Source organism: Trichomycterus rosablanca, chromosome 2 (assembly GCF_030014385.1).
Source record: "Trichomycterus rosablanca isolate fTriRos1 chromosome 2, fTriRos1.hap1, whole genome shotgun sequence".
NCBI lineage: Eukaryota > Metazoa > Chordata > Actinopteri > Siluriformes > Trichomycteridae > Trichomycterus > Trichomycterus rosablanca.
In genome coordinates this window covers 709898-734795 of record NC_085989.1, presented here as the reverse complement: position 1 = coordinate 734795, position 24898 = coordinate 709898, and the positions used below count along the sequence as shown (strand labels likewise).

The 24898-nt window shown below is 48.7% G+C and overlaps 1 protein-coding gene across 2 annotated transcripts; it reads left to right on the top strand.

Moving 5' to 3' along the window:
* Nucleotides 1-162: 162 nt before the first annotated feature.
* On the top strand, nt 163-21597 carry rnf19a (ring finger protein 19A, RBR E3 ubiquitin protein ligase). 2 transcript variants are annotated; one of them, XM_063009273.1, is made up of 10 exons: nt 163-317; nt 9995-10772; nt 13241-13449; nt 14545-14686; nt 14821-14983; nt 17299-17413; nt 17543-17704; nt 19357-19552; nt 19828-19971; nt 20927-21597. In XM_063009273.1, the coding sequence occupies exons 1-10, from the start codon at nt 287-289 to the stop codon at nt 21549-21551; spliced, it is 2565 nt and encodes an 854-aa protein (XP_062865343.1). In that variant the 5' UTR covers nt 163-286; the 3' UTR covers nt 21552-21597. The 2 variants fall into 2 exon arrangements, with proteins under 2 accessions (XP_062865343.1, XP_062865342.1); XM_063009272.1 differs by having other exon boundaries at nt 14542-14686.
* The last annotated feature ends 3301 nt before the right edge of the window (nt 21598-24898 follow it).

Genomic DNA, 24898 nt, shown 5'->3' with positions numbered 1-24898 from the left:
CAGATCTGTCACTAATACACGGAAATACCCCCGAAACGGCGATAAATGTCACTTTTTTAAGTCTACATTTGAATGTCGCGTTACTCATCTCTGTGACGTCACTAACGGCTCGCTTTGTAGTGCACTAGGTGGGGAGCGAGTGCGCAGTGGAGCCGCTGATTTGAGACGCACCCCGCGGACAGGGAGTTGTCGGGTCGGCCGTAAGTTTTTAACCGACCGAGAACTGAAAACATTCTCGATTTCGACTTTAATTCGGACAGTCGGCGGTTTTTACCGAGCTAAGGGAATGAAATGCTGCTACGGAGCTGAAGCGAGAGGTGAGATTATTTTATTTAAACACGAGAGTTAACAACATGATCGACGTTAGTCTACATGCTAACGCTTTTAGCCGTCGGGCTAGCCAGTCGAGCTAAAGCTTAAAGCGCTAGCATGCAGACTCTCGTCGATTATTTGAACAACATTTTAACATTTTAGACACGAAGTACTAAGTCAAACTCGCGCAATAATATTAAATAAGACTTCCTAATGTCATACTTGTAACCTTCATATTGTTATAATTGTGAATTTAATAAAACCAGTGACCGGTTTTGTGCTAATGCTAATGTAACTCCTCATATTATTTTGGTCACTGTGATTATGCATTTTTTAAATATTTTTAATACTCCAGAGACCTATAAAAGTACATCTGTCAAAATAGAACATGTTTAGGAAGTTCTAATTACGGCTGTATTAAGTGTAGTGGTTCATCTTAGGGTGAATGAGCCGTTTTATCTGTTTGTCCTCACAAGTTAATTTCATTTCAATAGAATTAAAGGAAATAAAAATATAGATCTTTTACTTTTTCTTTTTTTATGAATTTCACAGTCACAGTATAATCCTAAAATCGTCATGTAGACTTCTTAACTACTTTTATTTGGCTGTGTTACTCAATTTCAATCATATAATCTGACACTTCTACAATAAGTTTATATTTTATATTATAAATCACTGATTTTTGTTTTTACTTGTATATCAGATTAAGACAAAACATGTTCATAATTCACAGCTTTAAACTGATTGCTGAATTGTGAATAAAGATTCTAAACTGAAATCCCACTCGTTTGTACCTGTAACCAGTTTTAGCTATAATAAACCTGCTTTACTAAACTCCTAAATATTCATTTCAGATTATTAATCAGTCCTGCAAACTTTCTATAAGTGTTTTATAATGTATGATGACATTTTTAGAATTGTACAACATGTTTAGGTGTAAATACATTTTTTTACTGATAAAATTACTGGCACAATTGCAGACAATTAAAGCTCAGATGACAAACCCGGTTCGTCTACATTCATCCAGGTAAAGATTTCTGATTGTAGATTGTACAGAATCATCATACGTCTAATCATCACTCTAATCAACCGAAGAGATCTTGATTAATCTTTATTTATTTATGGATATCAGTAAAAAGTCTCGGCTTTTTCTTAGGTTTTAGTTGGCAGCTGTCCTGATCAGGAGGGTTTGAGTTCCTGTAAATGAACACAAACTATAACCCTGTAATTACGGTAATAATAATTGATGATGATGACAGGAATTTGGTGTTTTATTCAGGTCAAGGTGAGAAACACTTGGGTGGTTTCTCTTTTCCTACGTACGTTCAATAAACCAAAACACATCAGACGTTTCTCCAGACTCGTGAGACATCAGGCACAATCGGACGACCTGTTGTTCCCGTCATGGTTCGAATTGTGTACGACGTTTTTACACGGAGCTCATCAAGTCATCTGGGATTTGATTGGAAACATTACATCAGTTTTTTTCTTGCACTTTCAGTTTACTCGGTGTGTGTGTGTGTGTGTGTGTGTGTGTGTGTGTGTGTGTGTGTGTGTGTGTGTGTGTGTGTGTGTGTGTGTGTGTGTGTGTGTGTGTGTGTGTGTGTGTGTGTGTGTGAGTGTGTGTGTGTGTGGGATTTTACAGTGTGTGTTCATTTCCTCTTCTGTGGAACTGCAACGTCATCCTAATGAACAATACAGAAACCGAGCAGAATAAATCAGCCAGAAATGCATCTGCTTTCCTCTTCATATTAATCATCGTGTTTATTTGGAAGCACAAATTTGCTGATTTCTTTTTAATTGTTATGACTGGGTGGTGAGTAAACTCAGGTTGGATCTGCTTGAATAAAGTGGGTATTTAAATAAATAAGTTAATAAATAAATAAAATGTGCTTTATTTAGATGTTAAAACGCACAATGCATGACAAACGCACTAATCTCTTGTAATCTGGAGTCTGTTAAGTCGGCGTGGCTTTCACACTACACGACTGATGGGTGATGGGGGGTTTCACACGACACCATCTATCACCAACTGGAATCTCAGGCGAGCTTCTCTGCTCTCCCAAACTACGTTCTGTCACGAAAACACACGTGAGAAGTGACGAGGGGTTTAATCACACCACGTCCAAAATACACGTCAACAAGTAGCGAGCGATCAAAGTTTGTGCGCTGATGTGCAGCGTAAAATCAAAGAGGAAAAATAAATAAATCTGAGTGGATTTGGCTACGCGAGCAGCACAGATTGTTCTATAGTGAGTTGGAGGTTAATAAATTATGTTTTGTAGAGAACGATCAGGTCAGAAATACTGTAAAACTTGTGTGCGCTGATGTATTCTGATATAAACTATATCCCTGCGTTTCCCCTCGCACCGTATCTTGCGTTGTTATTGGCTGTTCGACACCGCACTCACTGCCAGTCGGGCAACTCGGATCCAGATATTTGACAAGCTAGAAATCTCGCTTCAGTCGTTCGGTCGAGCCGCTCGGATCGAGTCGTTGAGCAGTTCACACATAACGATTGAGAGCCGAGTTTCGATCGCCGAGCGAACGCCGAGTCGCTCCCGAGCCGGCGAATCTAGCGCCGACCGGCCGCCGAGCGAAAATCAGGGCAAAAATCGTGTAGTGTGAACCAGGCATAAGTTGCCAGAAGTATGTGAACACCCCTTTTAGCTGTTGAGTTCAGGTGTATAAAATAATTTTAAGCAAGGCTCGTGCACAAAGTCCCGTCCATAAGGACCCGGCTTGATAAGTTTGTTGTGGAGGAAGTGCAGCGGTCTGTACAAAGTTTTGACCTCAACCCTGCTGGGATGAAGAACGTCAGGAACGTCAGGTCCGAGTGAACGAGCATAATATAGTGAAAAGCCGTCTGAGGAGTGTTGGAATAGGATGTCCAGCCAGGTGATGGTCGGGCGACTTTATACTTTCGGCTCTGTAGTGCACGTGTACTCTGTGTTTTTAAACGCTCGGTCCTCTCCAGCCTCCTGTAAATAATTGCTAAGTTTATGGCACCCAGCAGGGCCGGCGTGTTTATATCACACCAGTCTGTGACTAACATCGGTAATGATTACAATCGTTCTATTTTTGTCAGCGGTGATCGATGCGCTTCGTTTCCTCCCTTTTACGATCTTCACCTGCTTTCACCTGTGTGAATGAGGCCGTTCCGAGGGGTCACGTTCACATGCAGCGTGTCGCATCCCTAATAAACATTAAATACGATGAATAAAACGTTGTGAGTCTCGTTCAGTTCGTCTCGCTTTTGATTAGAAGTTACTGCCACCGTGCGACACACAAATACAGACCCAGTGTGGACCGTCGTGTTCGTCCATCCCTGCGTCTTTCTACTGTTTTAAAAATCAGACCAGCCTGATGGTGGTAACCAAAACTTCCAGGCTTCCAGAATGTAAAGCGTTCATTTATTGTCTGTATGGAAATAAAAACCCATCCAGAGAAATACTGCTTCAATCAGCCACCGGTCCGGTACGAAGGACGCCAAACCCTCCTGGCTTTTTATAGTACCGTAGATGTGGTCATTTTGGGACGACCCCTCCATGTTTCAGGCTTCCCTGCACCGAGTTCGTCTCTTCAGCTTGAACCTCAGCCAATCAAATCCTTCAAACAAGTAAAACAGATCAATCATTATTGATTTTGCTTTTAATATCGCAGATCATAATTACGTACGCATTTTCCTACCCCACATGTCATTCATCTCTGGTTCTTCCTGCTTGTTCTAAATAGAGTCAGACGGCAGCTGCACCCCTGACCCCTCCATCCAGATTTATTTAAGTTTGAAAGCTTTGCCGGACAGTAGGCGTGTACCGACGCTCAGGTTGTTATTATTGTGTTATTATTCGTCTGAGCGCCCTCGGCAGGAAACAAACCGACGGTTGTTTAATCCTCCAGATGAGTTTCACGTTCGGCATTTCAGCACTCGTCCTCCTCCGATCAGTTTTCAGTCCCGTCCTGGTCTTGGTCCAGATCAAAGTCAGCGCTGCCAAACTGAACGTGCGGTGTAAAGTTGAACGTTCTCCGTGTTAGAACCGGGGGCCGAGAGCTAAACGCTCAGCAAACTCTGGCTGGAGTTCAGGTGAATGAACCCGGTCTGACCGATGGACTAATCTACTTTCATTCACATCCACGAAGCTCAGATCGGATTAGCGCGTGGTGAATGAACGCCGGGCAGACGCGCTGACGCAACCAGATCCCACCACAGAAGCGAAACTGTTGAGCCTGAATGAAGCGGTGTAGAGCGGTGTGTCCAAAACGGCCGATCCACTGCGATTCAGACTACAAGTAATCTTAGAGAAGGATCTTAGAAGTGTTGTAGTTCAGTTCATGGAGGCACCAAAACTTCGAGCGTTTCAAGCGTTACCGTCGTGAAACTTGTTCTGCGTCACCTATGAACTAGGCATTAGATGCCCGAGCTGAGACTTGAGCTGTAGATCAGTATCGGGAGTGTTAAGTTAGATATTTGTGCAGAGTCTGATGTTGAGGCGACTGTACCATGTGGAGGAATCCCCCATGATTCCCAGTAAACGTTCAACCTGACCGGACGTTTGCAGTCAAACCACAGCGTTCTAAACTGTGCTGCATCATATCGAAGTGTATCCTTGTACACCTCAGGTTTTTCTTTATTTACTTTGTGTGTGTGTGTGTTGGGGTGTGTGTGTGTGTGTGTCGGTGTGTGTGTGTGTGTCGGTGTGTGTGTGTGTTGGGGTGTGTGTGTGTTTTGTGCTGAATCTGTTGCAGTAAGGAAATCTGTCCCTGTACTTCGAATGCAGCAGGAAATTCCTTTAATAAGCTCAGTACAGAAATCCTGTCTCACACACACACACACACACACACACTTTCCACAAGCAGTTAAAATCACAGAGGTGTGTGTGTGTGGGGTGTGTGTGTGGTGTTCTATGGGAACACTGTGGTTTAATCATTAATCATTATGTCTATAATAGAGCAGGTTATATAATGAGCACCTGAGTTCAAAGAGAGCGCCGCCCTTCCTGAGAAACCAGCACCCGCTCACTCACTCACTCGCCCACCCGCTCACTCACTCACGTTTAACCACCAAACAATCACGCTGTTCTGTCCAACTAGTTAAACGCTAGGGGGTTGGGTAGTTCTCCCCATATTCTAGCAATCTAGTCATTTCAGGTCGGAGTTTCGGTATGAAGCCGGTCAGTGTTTCGGTATGAAGCCGGTCAGTGTTTCGGTATGAAGCCGGTCAGTGTATGCAGCCAGACGGCGTGTCTGTATGAAGCCGGTCAGTGTTTCGGTATGAAGCCGGTCAGTGTATGCAGCCAGACGGCGTGTCTGTATGAAGCCGGTCAGTGTTTCGGTATGAAGCCGGTCAGTGTTTCGGTATGAAGCCGGGCAGTGTTTCGGTATGAAGCCGGTCAGTGTTTCGGTATGAAGCCGGTCAGTGTATGCAGCCAGACGGCGTGTCTGTATGAAGCCGGTCAGTGTTTCGGTATGAAGCCGGTCAGTGTATGCAGCCAGACGGCGTGTCTGTATGAAGCCGGTCAGTGTTTCGGTATGAAGCTGGTCAGTGTTTCGGTATGAAGCCGGTCAGTGTTTCGGTATGAAGCTGGTCAGTGTTTCGGTATGAAGCCGGTCAGTGTATGCAGCCAGACGGCGTGTCTGTATGAAGCCGGTCAGTGTTTCGGTATGAAGCCGGTCAGTGTATGCAGCCAGACGGCGTGTCTGTATGAAGCCGGGCAGTGTTTCGGTATGAAGCCGGTCGGTCAGCGTGTCAGTATGAGGCCGGTCAGTGTATGCAGCCAGACGGCGTGTCTGTATGAAGCCGGGCAGTGTTTCGGTATGAAGCCGGTCGGTCAGCGTGTCAGTATGAGGCCGGTCAGTGTATGAAGCCGGACGGCGTGTCTGTATAAAGCCAGTAAGTGTATGAAGCCGGTCAGTCGGCGTGTCTGTATGAGGCCGGTAAGTGTATGAAGCCGGTCAGTCGGCGTGTCTGTATTAAGCCGGTCAGTGTATGAAGCCGGACGGCGTGTTGGAACTTAAAGACACACATGCTATCACCCAACCCTACCCCCCCAAACATGCAGGCAGTATCTGATCCAGAGTCTGTATATGATTGTGATATTCTCACGGAGAGTCACACTATACCCTGTAAATCATCCACCCCTTGTGCAACGCCTCGATCAGCCAGCAGAGGTCACGTGTGCAGCAGAGATAAGAAGGAACCCCGACAACCTTCCCCCCTCAGACACAGCTACAGCAGAGATTCGAACTCGAGAGCTCGGTCTTTCCACACGGTTAGGTTTGCATGTAGTATTAGATCGTTGGACTCAATTGATATAAGATGCCTCGTGTGTGTGTGTGTGTGTGTGTGTGTGTGTGTGTGATGTTTTTTTGTTTAATTGAACTCATGACAGTTACAGGAATCACACGTCTCTCCTTGTGGTGGCGTGATGTGTCACAACTTCTCTCTTTTCTCCCCCAGTAAGCCTCAGTCTGACTTTTTCGATTGTAGCTTTTATTTCCGTGTGTGTGTGTGTGTGTGTGTGTGTGTGTGTGTGTGTGTGTGTGTGTGTTGAGAGAAACAGAAGTGCAGTTTGAGTTTCAGCTCATTAACACCAGTAAACGTTCCAGACAGAGACAGAGAACCAGAATCAGAAACACGTGAGAGTGAAACTGTTGGATGTTTCCTCACGCTGGAGTTGAACGGTGCAAACCAAACACTTAAACCACTAGGAATGATGTTCATGAGAAGAAGCTTTGTAGACTTTATTAAGGCCGTCAAGGATTAACTGATAACAAAGACGTTGTTGATTGGATTATTGATGTTATTTAAAGTCATGTTTTAGTGCTAAAGGTTGATTTGAACTCAGAACAATACCCAGTAAAATCTGAAGCCAGTCGGTCTGTGTATAAAGCCGGTCGGTTGGCATGTCGGTAAGAAGACGGCCGGTGTATAAAGCTGGTCAGTTTATAAAGCCGGTTGATCGGCATGTCTGTGTATGAAGCCGGTCCGTTCGTGTGTCTGTGTATGAAGCAGATCTATGTGTCTGTGTATGAAGCAGATCTATGTGTCTGTGTATGAAGCAGATCTGTGTGTCTGTGTATGAAGCAGATCTGTGTGTCTGTGTATGAAGCTGGACGGTTCGTGTGTCTGTGTATGAAGCCGGTCGGTAGGCGTATCTGTGTATGAAGCTGTTCAGTGTATGAAGCTGGACGGTTCGTGTGTCTGTGTATGAAGCTGGACGGTTCGTGTGTGTATGAAGCAGATCTGTGTGTCTGTGTATGAAGCTGGACGGTTCGTGTGTGTATGAAGCAGATCTGTGTGTCTGTGTATGAAGCTGGACGGTTCGTGTGTCTGTGTATGAAGCAGATCTGTGTGTCTGTGTATGAAGCAGATCTGTGTGTCTGTGTATGAAGCAGATCTGTGTGTCTGTGTATGAAGCAGATCTGTGTGTCTGTGTATGAAGCTGGACGGTCTGTGTGTCTGTGTATGAAGCCGATCTGTGTGTCTGTGTATGAAGCTGGACGGTTCGTGTGTCTGTGTATGAAGCAGATCTGTGTGTCTGTATGAAGCCGGTCGGTGTGGGTGTGACGATAGCGCCCGTATCAAATCTACATACTACAGTCTATTTTTTGAGTTTGAATCTCGGTGGCGTTATCGACCGGACCAGACAGCTGTGTCTGAGGGGCGGAATGGCTGACCGGGCTCCTCTGTGCTGCTGCTGCAGTTGCGCCCTCTGCTGGCCGGTCGAAGCACCCGCACGAGACTTGGTAGATTCTTGGATATTAGGGCGATACTGCTCTGTGTGGCTTGGCAGCTGGTGATTGCAGTGGCTGGGGAATTGGATACGACCTGATTCGAAGCTAAAAAGGAAAAATGCAAAAATGTCATTTATTAAAAACCAAAACGAACGAATCATTTCTGTGATTGTGTTTCTTAAGCACTGAATCTAATGCAGCTCTGAGCTGAGCTCTGGGATCTGAGGTCGTGGTTCTGACCTTGGTCCGGATTATAAAACTGTACTTCGCCCTGTTATCAGTCAGTTTGTTGATTCGTGTTCCTGAGTGTTAAAGCCAAACGTTTTGGTCCGGCCGGCGGAATTTCCCTCCTCAGGAATGTTGTGGAATGTTGGGAGTGTGAGAGCGGCGGCGGCGCACTGCGTTTCATTACAGTGCTGGTGCAGTTTTCCTGGACCGAGTCCCTCGGACCGCTCGGAAAGCACCGCGTGAGCGTTCCTCGTGTCGCGATTATGATCCGTATTTATTTAAACGACAGTCAAAGCAGATGGAGTGATGGACCAGCGTCCAATCAGCTTCTGGCTGAATTATAAACACTGAAGCGGGAACGATTACGGAAGCGAACGCCGCGAGGTTCTTCACGTCACGTCTTTTTACTCGAGTGATTAAATCAGTGAAACGAGGTGAAGGCGGCACATGACGCTGGATAGTGAACCTGGCTTGTTTACGTTCCTCCCGTCACTCGTGATACAGACACGCTGACAGACTCCCTCGGTGAATCATTAGCAGAGTTTGATGCTCGGGCGCCGACACACAGACCGTGACCGGTTCCTGTAGATCTCCTCGTATTCAGTGAAGCTGAGATTCCACCACGTGCACCTTCACCCAGAGCTCTAGAAGGTCACGTTGGCGTCGTGTTCGGTAGAGCGTGAACGCCGGATTCACTTTTGGCTGCGCTGAATCCGTGCCTAAAATTTGCCTGTGTTACATTTGCATATCGAGTCAGTTTTTCACCCCCCAAAAAATTTACATCGAATTTACATGGAATCAAACTGCAGGGGGGGTCCGACTGCTGCCACGTGGACCTCGGTTGATGTGAAGGACGTCCTAAATCCACGTAATCCAGCCTCGGTGCTGTTCTGACACCCAAGCTTTAAACAGCGTCACGATCCGGCAGGCATGGATCAGGATTCATATAGGGCTGTAGTGATTCAGCAAGGAAAGTGATTCAGAGAGCATGATATGATTCTCAGAGCTGGTAATGATTCCTGAGTGATTCAGAGAGCCTGATATGATTCTCAGCACTGATGATGATTCAGTTAGCATGATATGATTCTCAGAGCTGGTAATGATTCCTGAATGATTCAGTAAGCCTGATATGATTCTCAGAGCTAATAATGATTCAGAAAGTCTGATATGATTCTTAGAGCTGATGATGATTCCTGAGTGATTCAGTGAGCCTGATGTGATTCTTAGAGCTAATAATGATTCAGAAAGTCTGATATGATTCTCAGAGCTGATAATGATTCCTGAGTGATTCAGAGAGCTTGATATGATTCTCAGAGCTGATAATGATTCCTGAGTGATTCAGAGAGCCTGATATGATTCTCAGAGCTGATAATGATTCCTGAGTGATTCAGAGAGCCTGATATGATTCTTAGAGCTGATGATGATTCCTGAATGATTCAGAGAGCCTGATATGATTCTCAGAGCTGATAATGATTCCTGAATGATTCAGAGAGCTTGTAATCATTTAAGGTGGACTGAGAGAGTTGCTACAGTTTAGAAGTGCTGGAGATGATTCGGAGTGAGTCAGTCATGACTCGGAATTGAATTCCGTGGTGATTCAGAGCGAGTTGGTAGTGATTCAGTGACGATTCAGTGATGATTCACAGGAAACCAATGATTCAGTCTAAATGATTCACCGGTTCACTGCATGTGATTCACTGTGCTGTTCTGTGTTCCTCAGATCCAGGAGAGGTCCAGCCCAGCGACTCCAGGCAGAGACGAGTTGCCCGGTTCCAAGATCCAGTCCTGGTCGCCTCGCCGCCATGTCTTGACACCCTGCCCTCTCCTCTGAATACCCCGTCCCCTCCTCCCTCCCCCTCCTCGCCCTCGTCCTCCTCCACCTCCTCGTCCTCCTCTCCCACCTCCAGGGTTCCGTACGCAGAGATGAACCTGAACCATCAGACCCAGGACCCGGAGCGGGACCTCCCCCCCTCCTCCTCCTCCTCCGTCAGAAAGACCCCGAAAAAGAGGGGCATCTCCCTGCGCTCGCTGTTCCGGAGGCGCCGCCCGGACCCCAAGTCCCGCAAGTCCCGCTCGTCGACGGGGGGCGTGGACGGCATCGCTAGCATCGAGAGCGTCGTCCAGTCGGAAATGCAGCAGCAGCAGCAGCAGCAGCAGGAAGTGGCTTCCACCTCGACCTCCTCCTCCGCCTCCTCCGCTTCCTCGGAGTTCCTGGAGTGCCCGCTCTGCCTGCTCCGGCACACGCGCGACCGCTTCCCCGACATCATGACGTGCCACCATCGCTCGTGCGCCGACTGTCTGAGGCAGTACCTGCGCATCGAGATCTCCGAGAGCCGCGTCAACATCAGCTGCCCCGAGTGCTCGGAGCGCTTCAACCCCCACGACATCCGCATGATCCTCGGCGACCGCGCCCTCATGGAGAAGTACGAGGAGTTCATGCTGAGGCGCTGGCTCGCTTCTGACCCCGACTGCCGCTGGTGCCCCGCCCCGGACTGCGGGTAAGGAACAAACGCGGAGAGTACCTAGTATAGAGCCTTGTGGTTCACGGACCCGCTTTTACCCTTATCTCCCAAAAACATACCAGTAGTTAAAAGGTAGGGTGTGGCAGCAAGCCAGTGGCAGCCAGGAAGGGGCCAAGTGTGGCGGCGAATTAGTGGCAGCGAGAGTGTGGCTGAGGGTGGCAGTGAGTTAATAAGTGGCAGCGAGGGAGTGGCTGAGGGTGGCAGCGAGTTAATAAGTGGCAGCGAGGGAGTGGCTGAGGGTGGCAGTGAGTTAATAAGTGGCAGTGAGGGAGTGGCTGAGGGTGGCAGCGAGTTAATAAGTGGCAGTGAGGGAGTGGCTGAGGGTGGCAGCGAGTTAATAAGTGGCAGTGAGGGAGTGGCTGAGGGTGGCAGTGAGTTAATAAGTGGCAGCGAGGGAGTGGCTGAGGGTGGCAGCGAGTTAATAAGTGGCAGTGAGGGAGTGGCTGAGGGTGGCAGCGAGTTAATAAGTGGCAGCGAGGGAGTGGCTGAGGGTGGCAGCGAGTTAATAAGTGGCAGTGAGGGAGTGGCTGAGGGTGGCAGCGAGTTAATAAGTGGCAGTGAGGGAGTGGCTGAGGGTGGCAGCGAGTTAATAAGTGGCAGTGAGGGAGTGGCTGAGGGTGGCAGTGAGTTAATAAGTGGCAGCGAGGGAGTGGCTGAGGGTGGCAGCGAGTTAATAAGTGGCAGTGAGGGAGTGGCTGAGGGTGGCAGTGAGTTAATAAGTGGCAGTGAGGGAGTGGCTGAGGGTGGCAGCGAGTTAATAAGTGGCAGTGAGGGAGTGGCTGAGGGTGGCAGTGAGTTAATAAGTGGCAGTGAGGGAGTGGCTGAGGGTGGCAGCGAGTTAATAAGTGGCAGTGAGGGAGTGGCTGAGGGTGGCAGCGAGTTAATAAGTGGCAGTGAGGGAGTGGCTGAGGGTGGCAGTGAGTTAATAAGTGGCAGCGAGGGAGTGGCTGAGGGTGGCAGTGAGTTAATAAGTGGCAGTGAGGGAGTGGCTGAGGGTGGCAGCGAGTTAATAAGTGGCAGTGAGGGAGTGGCTGAGGGTGGCAGTGAGTTAATAAGTGGCAGCGAGGGAGTGGCTGAGGGTGGCAGTGAGTTAATAAGTGGCAGTGAGGGAGTGGCTGAGGGTGGCAGCGAGTTAATAAGTGGCAGTGAGGGAGTGGCTGAGGGTGGCAGCGAGTTAATAAGTGGCAGTGAGGGAGTGGCTGAGGGTGGCAGCGAGTTAATAAGTGGCAGTGAGGGAGTGGCTGAGGGTGGCAGTGAGTTAATAAGTGGCAGCAGGGGAATGGCTGAGGGTGGCAGTGAGTTAATAAGTGGCAGCGAGGGAGTGGATAAGGGTGGCAGCAGGGTTAATAAGTGGCAGCAAGGGACCACAGACCCGCTTTTACCCTTATCTCCCAAAAACATACCAGTAGTTAAAAGGTAGGGTGTGGCAGCAAGCCAGTGGCAGCCAGCTAGTGACTTAATGAGTGGCAGCAAGCAAGGGGCCAAGTGTGGCGGCGAATTAGTGGCAGCGAGGGAGTGGCTGAGGGTGGCAGCGAGTATATAAGTGGCAGCGAGGGAAGTGGCTAAGGGTGAGAGTAGATCTGAGCTGATAAACTGGACTGAGCGACGCCCACAAGCTGCTGCCCGGTGGGGTGGGCAGTTCGTAACCGAAGCATGTAAACCATGCAGACAGGACACACACACACACACACACACACACACACACACACACACACACACACACACACACACCAGAATCCCCCTGTATGTGTGAGTGATTATAAATAGACTCAGTAAAGTTGTGATAAAACGACGACAGCTGAAGCACGTCATGGGCGCCAGGTCCTCCACTTCTACTCTTCTATATTTTTATTATTAATGCCGCACGCTTCTCATGGTTCCGCTCTTCATGATATTGGAATGTTGTTATACATCAGTTTGGGGGCAAAGGGGGGGCGGGGGGGGATTGCATTGTCTAGACTTGGATGTAACCAACTTCCCACACGCCTCTGGACGCACTGCTAAGACCCAGAATGCTTCTCCACCTGAGCATCGGTTTAAAGTCCTCAGCTCTTCAGTTAGAATCCCAGGCGGTGCTGTCGTCCTGTCCGGGCGTTCAGACACGCACAGTTGGCCGTGCCTGAGGAAGGGAGGGAGGAAGGTTGACGGGGTTTTGTTGTCTGTGTACGTTTGCGCCCCCTGCTGTTGCATAGTGTGGCTCTCCGTATGCAATGCTGACATTGGGGTGGAAACTGCAGTCCAGTCGGGCGCTAACTTTGGGGTTGGAGTGTATTTACGTTTAGCCACTGGGGTTTTACAGGCTTTGTTTAGGGTCCCAGCAGAGCCAAACTGAGTGGTACCATGACCCGTTAATGTGACCTCATGACCAGGTTAATGAACTCTTATTTATTTTGTAGCATTAATGAAATCCCTCTGACTGGTTGTATGTGTTCTGAACGTTGCAGGTACGCGGTCATAGCGTTCGGCTGCGCCAGCTGTCCGAAGATCACGTGCAGCCGCGAAGGATGCGACACGGAGTTCTGCTACCACTGTAAACAGCTGTGGCACCCCAACCAGACCTGCGACGCCGCCCGGCAGCAGAGGGCGCAGAGCCTCCGACTGAGACCCTTCAGATCCTCCTCGCTCAGCTACAGCCAGGAGAGCGGCGCCACGGGTAATCGCCGCTCACAGCGCCACGTTACACCTGATGGGCGTGCCGGAGCTGACCGAGCTGTGTCCTGATTGGATGCACGTCTCGAACCCAAACACGATGTTTAGCTTTAAGGTGTTACGACAACAGTTAAGGTTAGGGGCCTTGCTCGGTGTCAGCTAGGCTGTAGCGGGACTCGAACCTGCCACGTTCCGATTAGAAAGCACACATATGAAGACAGACAAAACAAAAACCAAACCAGAAAGACCATAATATGATATTTATATATTTATCTATATATATATTAGGGATGTAACGATACACTCTACCCACGATGCGATGCAATTCACGATACTGGGTTCATGATACGATTTTTTCCCTATTTTTTTAAACTGAAATTGAAGACAAAGTTTATGACGAAGTTTCCTTTTATTATTTCTCTTAAAAAAGAAAATAAAATCCTGTATTTGTGCTTATCTTTTATTTATCTAAATAATGATGCCCTTTTATTTCTGAGGTAGGTGCAAACTATGCAAAACAATTTTGAATCAAGCCTAATTTAGCTGAAAATCCCCGAATTTGGCAACCAGGCGTGTAGCGCCAGTGCCGTAAACCAGGCGAGGTGAATAGCGTCAGCGCCCTCTGCTGTTTAAAGTGAATATCGATGCGTTTTACATGTCAAATCGATTTGAATCGGTTATTAGCTGTATTGTGGTGCATCATTGCATCCCTAATATATATATATACTGTATATATGTATGTATGTATAAATAATAAAGAAAAGACTGAACGGTCCTGCCATTAACGTAAGCAATGTGTTGACATGGCGTTAAACCAATAAACAAACAAACAAACAAACCTTCCAATTAATAATCCAGTCCCCTGAATGATTAGGGATGGAAGGGATTCCTCATGATTGGTGCTGGCGGCCTCTGCTGGCTGGTCGAGGCGCCGCACACAGATGGTGAACCCACATTGTATTGTACAGGTGAAAAGAAGCGGTCGGCTACTACCCGTGTCTGTGGCCAACGCTCCGTCAGGCTCACCGGGATACGGATATGACCGTGTGTGTGCGACCCTTAATGACCCCTAATGATCACCTGACCGTGTTCTCAGCAGACGATATCAAGCCGTGTCCCCGCTGCGCCGCTTACATCATCAAGATGAACGACGGGAGCTGTAATCACATGACCTGCGCCGTGTGCGGCTGCGAGTTCTGCTGGCTCTGCATGAAGGAGATCTCCGACCTTCACTACTTGAGGTGAGCGCGTCCGTCTCCCCTTCTACCACGCCCTGAAGGTGATCTCCCGGATCTACCGGATTCAGATCTGGTGACTGGAGAACTCGGCAGCATGTTATTAAAAGTTAAAGTGCACTTCTATTCCCCCCCTCCAGCCCTTCAGGGTGCACATTCTGGGGTAAGAAGCCCTGGAGCCGGAAGAAGAAGATTCTCTGGCAGCTGGGCACGCTGGTTGGCGCTCCCATCGGCATCGCCTTGATTGCTGGCATTGCCATTCCAGCTATGATCATCGGAATTCCTGTGTACGTGGGCAGAAAGGTACGTGATGTGTGTTTGTTTGTTTATTTTGGGAGCGGGGTGGGTGAATGTGCTATGTTCTTCTCTCCTGGTGCTGTGATGTAGCCGGTTCCCTTGCATCATGTGTAATCAGGCTTGTAATGATGACGATGGGCACATACACCCATCAGCCATAACATTAAAACCACCTCCTTGTTTCTACACTCACTGTCCATTTTATCAGCTCCACTTACCATGTAGTTCTACAATTACTGACTGTAGTCCATCTGTTTCTCTACATGCTTTGTGGACCCCCACAGGACCCCCACAGAGCAGGTATTATTTAGGTGTTGGATGATTCTCAGCACTGCAGTGACACTGACATGGTGGTGGTGTGTTAGTGTGTGTTGTGCTGGTATGAGTGGATCAGACACAGCAGCGCTGCTGGAGTGTTTAAACACCGTGTCCACTCACCGTCCACTCTATTACACACTCCTACCTAGTCGGTCCACCTTGTAGATGTAAAGTCAGAGACGATCGCTCATCTATTGCTGCTGTTTGAGTCGCTCATCTTCTAGACCTTCATCAGTGGACACAGGACGCTGCTCACGGGGCGCTGTCGATTCTCAGTCCAGCAGTGACCGTGAGGTGTTTAAAAACTCCAGCAGCACTGCTGTGTCTGATCCACTCATACCAGCACAACACACACTAACACACCACCACCATGTCAGTGTCAGTGCAGTGCTGAGAATCATCCACCACCTAAATAATACCTGCTCTGTGGGGGTCCTGTGGGGGCATGAAAGGGGGTAACAAAGCATGTAGAGAAACAGATGGACTACAGTCAGTAATTGTAGAACTATATGGTAAGTGGAGCTGATAAAATGGACAGTGAGTGTAGAAACAAGGAGGTGGTTTTAATGTTATGGCTGATGGGTGTATGTGCCCATCGTCATCATTACAAGCCTGATTACACATGATGCAAGGGAACCGGCTACATCACAGCACCAGGAGAGAAGAACATAACACATTCACCCACCCCACCCACCCAAGTGGAGCTGATGAAATGGACAGTGAGTGTAGAGAGTTTTCCACACTCCATAGGAAACAACAGCACATCAGCACAGAAGCGGTTTTGCCGCCTCTCGTGTGAATGCAGAAGCAGAAACTCGCTCCTCCACATTCTGTCTGATTTACCGCGCGGCTAAAACCGTCACCCGTTTCTTTAGCTTCCCGCTCACAGCCCGGTTCCTGGAAATCCAGACGTTCCACATTGTTCTGCCTCATTATATCATTCCGCTTTGATTTCTTTTTCCATTATTAGTTGTTACTGGTTAGACTGGGCTGAGCTCGGAGCAGGAACGTCAGCAGTGCTATTATTAGTACTGGTGGAGTCTCTGTGCGAGTGTCGTGCAGCACCATGCAAACTCATTTCAACCAGACGGATTTAGCAGGTGACCCCATTGTAGATGTTTACGACCCCAGTGGAACCTCCTTCCCTGTCCTGTTCGGTGCGTTACTGTAATGTGATGGATGTTCCAGCACACGCGCGTCAGTAAAACTAATTTATTAGCAACAATACAGAAGAAAGGACGACCTTTCTCACGGCGTTCGGCTACAGTTGTGTGTGTGTGTGTGTGAGGAGCTTTAAATGGAATAAACGGCCTCGATTCATTCAATTCTGGAGTGTTTGAAGCTCTGACGTCCGCTGAGGTGAAGAACCGCTGACGTCTGCACTGGAAAACTGAACCGCGGTGCACGTAAGAGTCGTTCACGATCAGCCGTTTGCTCTAATGTTTGGAATTTGTCAGGGCTCTGTGCAGGCCACTGGAGTTCCTTCACACCAAACTGGTCAAGCCATGTCTTTATAAAGCTCACTCGGTGCACGGGGGGCTGCAGTAATGCCAAAGCAAGGAAGAGCCTTCCCCAAACTGTCGGCACATCATCACCGCCGAGATCCGAGTGTGACGATTGGCTGCGTCTGTATGGGGGAGGGACAGTGGTCGAGTAGAGACCCTTCCCCCTACTGGTTGGTTGAGGCGCCTGCACGAGGGTCGGTTGGTCGCGCTCCATCTAGCAGGTGAAAAGAAGTGGGCAAAGTGCACAGCCATCTACGGTGCTCCTCGGTCAGACCTGGGGGGCGCCAGCAGAGGAAGCGAGGGTTGCCCTTGGATACGACTAGACTGGATGTTAATGCATAGCAAAAAGTGTCCACATACTTTTAACCTCTCGAGTTTAAACAGACGCTGTTGTGTTGAGCATTGGAATGACTTCTGTTAATCCCCTTTATGAAGTGTAAGCCAGCAGCCCGGGTTTAGGTGCCGTTTGTTTTCTGAAGTGCTTCTCCTTCTCTTCAGATTCACGGCCGTTATGAGGGGAAGGAAATCTCCAAGCACAAGAGGAACCTGGTGATCGCCGGCGGGGTCACGTTGTCCGTCATCGTCTCACCGGTCGTAGCCGCCGTCACCGTCGGTGAGTAAAATCCGGTGACGTTTGCTGATTTAAGACACGCCCATTTCACCAATTGCACTGACCAGAAGGGTCACTACGGTCCATCCCGTGTTTATAAAGCTCTGTGTGTGTGTGTGTGTGTGTGTGTAGGTATCGGAGTGCCCATCATGCTGGCCTACGTGTACGGCGTAGTGCCCATCTCTCTGTGCCGCAGCGGAGGTTGTGGCGTCTCCGCCGGAAATGGGAAAGGCGTCCGGATCGAATTCGACGACGAGAACGACATGAACGCGGGCAGCGGGGCGGCCGCGACAGGTGAGTGCCAACAGTGCCGTCGGCTCACACGGCTAATACGCTGGGGTCACAAGTAAGTGGACGCCCGATTGTACTTGATTTAGTCCGAACTGAAAATATAAACCCTAAAAGTTTCAACAGGAACACTATGCTTCGACCTATGTACCATTCAGATCAGATAAATCAGCATGGGCACGGTTACAAAATCATCTAAGCCTCTAGGGCTGCATCGAACCACCGTGAGAGCCATCGTCTGCGATTACAGAGCTCTTGGGACAGGAGTAGTACGCATCGTTCACGTTTGGCATCCAGTCTGCGCAGGCAGCCAACTAGGATCGGTAATCAGAAGGTCGCTGGTTCAAGCCCCACCACTGCCAGGTTGCTGTTGGGCCCTTAAGCAAGTTGTTGGGCCCTCAATTGCTCAGACAGCACACTGTCGCAGTACTGTAAGTCCATTTGGATAAAAGCGTCCGCCAAATGCTGAAAATGTAAACGCTCCTTCTACTGAGATGTAACCCCATAGCTCGATGCTGCCACCATCATGTTTCACAGCAGGGATAATATCGGTCAGGTGATCTGCAGTGCCTGTTTTCACCAGACGTGGTGCTTGCTGTTCTGCCCAAAAGGCTTTTATCCCATCAGACTGAAGAACTAGGGCGGGTGTAGCTTAGTGGTTAAGGTACTGGACTAGAAATCGAAAGGTCGCTGGTTCAAGCCCCACCACTGCCAGGTTGCTGTTGTTGGGCCCTTGAGCAAGGCCCTTAACCCTCAATTGCTCAGACAGCACACTGTCGCAGTAATGTAAGTCGCTTTGGATAAAGGCGTCTCCCCCATTATCTTTCCTTAGACCAAGGTTTTGTTGAACTTGCCCATATGCACAGATATACACCTCTGCAGTTCTTTTAATATATATCTGTTAATAATGTTATGGACTGTAGGTGGTGAAATCCATCGCTCATTAATGCTCTTTCTATACCCAGTCATGACAGCATCAACTGTGTAGGATTGCTTTTCCGTGTCCCAACTCTTTTGGGATGTGTTGCAGGCGTTAAATTAGGAATTGGTGCATATTTACAATAATCAATATATCTGATTACGTAAAACATAACATAAATAAATCCATGTAAACGGAAAATACTGCGTTCTCTTTGTTTTACATTTACTGTCCCAACGTTTTTTTGATATTTCTTTCCCACACTAAAGTCAGTGACTGTACCAGATACGTCATCTCTCTCCACTGGTCTGATTAGTCTGTGTGGATCAGTCAGAGCTTCAGTGTGTTCCTCTATGTTCTTCCTCATGTTCCTGCTCAGGCACTAGATGTACCAGGAACAAACACATTGTGCTGAAAGGTTCAGTCAGTACCGGATAATCTGAAGCGGTGTTTGGATAATGGGGCAGTATTTTTCTGTGTGGTCACCAAGCTGGATAAACGGCATTAAATTCAATCCCAAAAGTTTGTGGACACCTGACCATCAGCTTGAGCTATCCAGGCAGTGTCTGGTCCTCCGTACAACACCCTCGATAGTAGTGCACAGGGGAATGAAATATATCCAAATTCATATGACGCAAAAGGATGATCCAGTGCTGGAGTTCAGTGTAAAGGGGTGTGTAAACTTTTGCCTCATTTGGAAAACCACTTATATAATAAAAATGAGATGGTTTGGTTACAGACAGCACATCGGTGGCAGAGACGAGGCAGAACGCCAGCATCGGAGGCAGCGTGGGGGGGCTGACGGGCAGCCTGAGCGCCAGCGGGAGCCACATGGAGAGAATCGGCGCCATGAGGGACAACCTGAGCGAGAACGCCAGCACCATGGCGCTGACCGGCAGCCTGTCGGGCAGCACAGTGGGCCACTGCTTCAACAGGTACGGTAACGCGGTCCGAGCCACGAGGTAACGGTACATGTGACCAAACGGAAGAACCCGATCAAACAGTAAGCCTATTTGTAAAACCTTTATTTTTTTGCTGCAGTGTTTTCAGTCCTAACGCGAGCGTGCCAACCAGCGTGCCAACCAGTGCTGGTTTTTACCAAGCCTGTGGGTGTAACCGCGCCCCATTGGAGCACAGCCCCACACGTTGATACGTACAGGTATTACAGGTAGTCATGAATGAACGTGTGCGCCCTCTGCTGTTCGATCAGGTTGGAGGTGCAGGCTGACGTTCAGAAGGAGCGCTGCAGCCTGAGCGGGGAGTCCGGCACGGTCAGCCTGGGGACAATCAGTGACAACGCCAGCACCAAAGCGATGGCCGGGTCCATCCTCAACGCCTACCTGCCTCTGGAGAGGTGAGAACACGCGACCTCCTCATATACACACACACTGTAATCGTGATCTACACTAGGACCAGAAGTATGTGGACACTGATTGATTATACAACAGTTGCTACCAGGTGTAATGAGCACCAGTTTGGGGAAGGCCCTTGCCTGTTCCAGCTCTATAAAGACCTGAGGAAAAGCTCCGGCGTCCTGCACGGAGCACTCAACAGCTCTGGGATGAACTGGAACACAGACTGATCAATGAGTGCACAGCCCTACAAATGCTGTCTGAATGGGCACAAATTCACACACACACACACACACACAAGTTCTAAGTCTTGTGAGAAGCTTCACTGTAGTTTCATACTGTTTGTTTTTGAAATGACAGGTGTCAGGTGTCCAAATACTTTTGGCCACATAATGTGTATATATGTACAGTATGTTTACGATACAGTGAAATGATCTACTGTACATCTAAGTATGTATTTTATATATCCCAGCTATTTTGGAAGCTAGGGTTGGAGCACAGGGTCGGCTATTGTTCAACAACCTTAAAGCTGAGAGGGTTTAGGGCCCTAATCAAGGGCCCAACTATGCACTGTAGGTCAGATGTCTTGACAGCATGTTAGACCGGCGTCCCTAATATTTTTGCTTCACCAGTGTGTAATAAAATGCCTTTTTTATCCATAATTAATCAACGTTAAGTGTAACGTGAACGCGTTAAAGCTGCACTATGTGAGTGTAGAGGATTTGGAGCCCCCTGTGGTAGAAATGCTTCATTACAATCACGGTGCTGATCCATTTTCCTATCCGGATCAGGATTGGTTCAGGGTCCCGAGAGTTGGTATCAAACCCTAACGATGTCCTCATCCGAAAAACGGCGCCACTTTCACATTTCCGAGCCCTAATCTGTGTACTGCAGCTTTAACGTGATTAATAACATGAATAAATGAGCGGGTGATGATTGTGTGTGTGTGTGTAACAGAGAGGGCAGCAGTATGGAGGTTCAGGTGGACGTGGAGTCCAAACTGGGGAAGCTGCGGCACCACAGCGGGAGCAGCAGCATGGAGGAGGGCAGCACCGGCGGGCGCGGCAGCGTCGGCGGCGGCAGCGGCAGCGGCGTCTGCCCCCCGAACTGCCCCCACGATGCCAAATACGGCTCGGGCAAGAAGAGCAAAGGCAAGATGCGCAAGAAGGCGGGCGGCACCAAGATCAACGAGACGCGCGAGGACATGGACGCGCAGCTGCTGGAGCAGCGCAGCACCAACTCCAGCGAGTTCGACTCTCCGTCCCTGAGCGGCAGCCTGCCCTCCGTCGCCGACTCCCACTGCAGCCACTTCAGCGAGTTCAGCTGCTCGGACCTGGACGCTTCCCGGCCCCCCAACACCATCAGCCCTCTCCCCGAGGTGGAGAACGACCGGCTGGAGAACTGCCCCGCTCACGGCCACGCCCACCTCTCCGCCCCGCCGCCGGCCGCTCAGCCCGTCCCTCACGGCGCGGAGAGCCCCGACTCGGCCCGTCCCGACGATTCCCCCGAGGAACGCGATAACGACGACGCGCGGCGGCCCGGCAGCCCGGCGCGCGACGCCTGCATCCAGACCGAGATCTAGCGCCGCGCTTGAGCCACGCTAATAAACCGCTTGTTTGAAATGCTAACCGAAGAGTCGCTTCATATGTCAAGAGATCGCATCTTCAGCCTGAGTCAGTTTTCCATTTACAGGTCGGTAACGGGACGTGGCGCGGACCGGTGCGCGGCGGGATGGTGGTCGTATTCGGGGCGGCGAGTGACGGATAGAAACGGACGCCATGACGACGACGACGTAGCTAAACACGTTATTGCCTCTTTCGCTGCTGGGTGCTTGGAATCAGAGCAAAGCATCATGACATGACGTACCAGAAACGTCCCGATATCGGACGCCTCGTAATATTATCACGATATTCCTACGATATTTAGGAGCTAACGAACGACGCGGAGTCCGGATAGCGGAACTGAGTTTTGTTTTATTTCTCGCGATGTTTCCTACGCGGCCGTCGTTAGTGTCTCGCAGGCTGCTAGCGCGTCTCTCGGCGTAAATATAATTTCAGTATTCGTCCCCGTCCCTGGTCCTCATCAGGATTCCTTCTTCCTGTTCGGACTCCCGACCCCCGATGGCTACAGCGTTACCGTCTGGTGCTGCAGTGCCCCCGTTTCCCGTAGTGTTGGTGAGACGAATCGCTTATCTGATTCCCACCGGTCAATTTAGAAGCACGAGCACGGCATCATGGCGAAAATCCGGCATGATGACTAGCGAGCTGTGTAACGGCGGGAGCGGGTTTGCGTTCTGATCCTGGAAGGGCTGGTTGTAGCTTCATCGCTCTTTAATAAGATCTGATTGAAGCGGTAAAGGTCCATATGATGGTGTGTAGTGTTCACGAGAATAAACTGTCCGTACTGATGGTCAGTTTGGCACTCGGTGGTATTGCCAGCTGAAGCGGTCTTGCTGTCGGTCATGTGAAAGGCATAAAACATCACTGAGCACCGATACTCGCCCGAATCCTCCATTCTGTTCTTCAGTCAGTGGCTTCCAGTCTCATTCTGGAGGTGCTGGTCTGGTGATCTGAAGATCATCACCAAATTGTCACCATTGGACCCTTGAGCGAGACCCTCACTCCTCAACCCTCGATCGCTCGGGTTGATTCGGTATCTGCAGCTTTGTGAGCTCTATACAGCCCGGATCACACCGGATCACCAGTCCCGTGTCATGTGACTGCCGGACCGGTTCTAACGGTAGCTGCTTATGCCCTGCAGCCGCCGCTGCAAAGTCCACTGTGAAGCCCAAGCGTTCCTTTTCTGGGCTACCTTCTGAACCCATGCGGTTTCGATTTCGATCCACCGCGGCCGATCGGAATCGTCCTTTCCTCGCTTTAACGTCAAGTGTCGCTCTGTTCTCGGCTCCCGTGTCCGAGGACGAGATTCTGGGATTCGTTTCTCTGAGGATCAGTATTGTGTGGGAATATCGTGGTGATATGAGGGTCCTGATTATCGGCACGTGCCCGGTCGCACACGTCCGCATCCATAACCTGAACGATATAAACAGACCCGTGGTTCGGAGGATCCGCTTCATCCGGAAGCTTTAAACCAGACGTTCGAGATGTTCTGAAGCCGTTTGCGATGGTGTTGATTAGATAATTGAACGTATGAGGGACCAGCAGGAGGCGGCAGATTCTGTTTCTGTTCTGTTCTGTTCTGTTCTGTTTCTGTTCTGTTCTGACAGTAATTATTCTTGTAAATGATTATTATTATTATTATGATTTTGTTTTTCTTTTCGGAGGTTTTTGTTGATATTTTCTCTTTGATTTTCCGTTTTGGGGAAGGTCGTTATGTGTCGAAGCCCCGTGGGGTCTGAACGTGCAGCAGAAACCCGTTTGATTTTGTATTTATCACGTGTATTAGATGGGGGTGGGTCGATACCATGATACGATATCAATATTGCAATAAACAATCTTTACTCTGCTCTGATTGGACGTTTGAATCCCGGCCTGGTCGCTCTTCACGTGTTGGGTTCGGGGCGTGGCTCGGGGGTTGATATTTTGGCCGTATCGATCGCCCCTCGTGTATTGGGTTGATATATCGATGCGAATCTTATCAGTGAGATAAAGAGGATTTAGTTTAAATCCCTGTAATGGAATGATTCTGAACCTCGAGGCTCAGACGCTCGCACAGCTTCACGGTTCTGGTTCTGGTTCTGGACCTCGGTTTGACTCCTGGTGCCTTCTGGATTGAGACGAGAGCTGTTTGTTTTGTTTCTCTGTTCTGTGTCTTTCAGAATTAAAAATAAAATAGAACTGAAACTCGGATGTGCTGCTTATTTTGTCATAATGAAGTGAGGCGGTGACGTCTCGAGGCCCATATAAATAGGCCTAGTTCGACCGCACCTATTCGACAAAACCACAAGCAGATGAGTAAGATGAGTACAGATCTCAGAAAGCAAATCATGACCACCTATTTACTGACAGATAACCATCAGTTTGTGAAAGTACATGGAACAGTGGTCTCAGTGGCCAAGGTTGGATAGGACGCTCCACCTGAATGTTCAGATGTAATCCAAGGTCCACCAGAAACGGCTCGGTGATTAATCGGACGCAGCTGAAACACAGTCCAGTCCAGAGGAAACCGCTGCAGGAAGACTTTCCAACCCAACAATTCTGTACCTACTGTGAAGCATGGTGGTGGTAGCATCATGCTGTTTTGCTGCCAGTAGAGGTGGTGAAAACCAGTATATTTGGCTGAATTTGACCAGTTCTGCACCAGAAGCTTGTTGGTGGATCTTCTAACTTCAAGCTGCTTTTTGTGCAAATTTTTACCAAAAAAAGTGTTTTTATCATTCAGTCAGAGACCAATAATGTTTACAGAAGCTTCCATAAATCACAGCTGTATGTAAACGTTTCACCTGCAACACTAGTCATCAGAATGGAAACCCGCTAGTGTTCATTATGTAGGAACATTAATCAGGATCTGATGTTTCACTATTTAGACAGGGGTCTGCGGTGTAAAATTAGGTTTAAGCAGCTGAAATCCAACCCAAAATCTAACCCCAACCCCTAAATCATCCCTAAATCGAATCCCAACCTCAACCCTAAATCCAAGGCTTTTTTTTTTTTTTTTACTAAATAATCTCACCTAAATCTAAATTCTAACTCCAGCCCTAAGGCAAACCCCAAAGTTTCATCTCACCCTAGATCCAAACCTAACCTTAAACCAAAATCTAATCCTAAATTGAACCCCAGACCCAAAATCTACCCCCAAATCCAACCCTCAATCTAACCTTATCCCTAAATCAATCCCCAACCTTAATTCTAAATCTAAACCCAAATCCAACCCTAAATCTAAGCCTAACCTTTATCTGAAATAGTCCTTAACCTTATCCTAAATCTAACCTTAACCCTAGCCCTAAATCAAACCCGAACCCTAAATTCA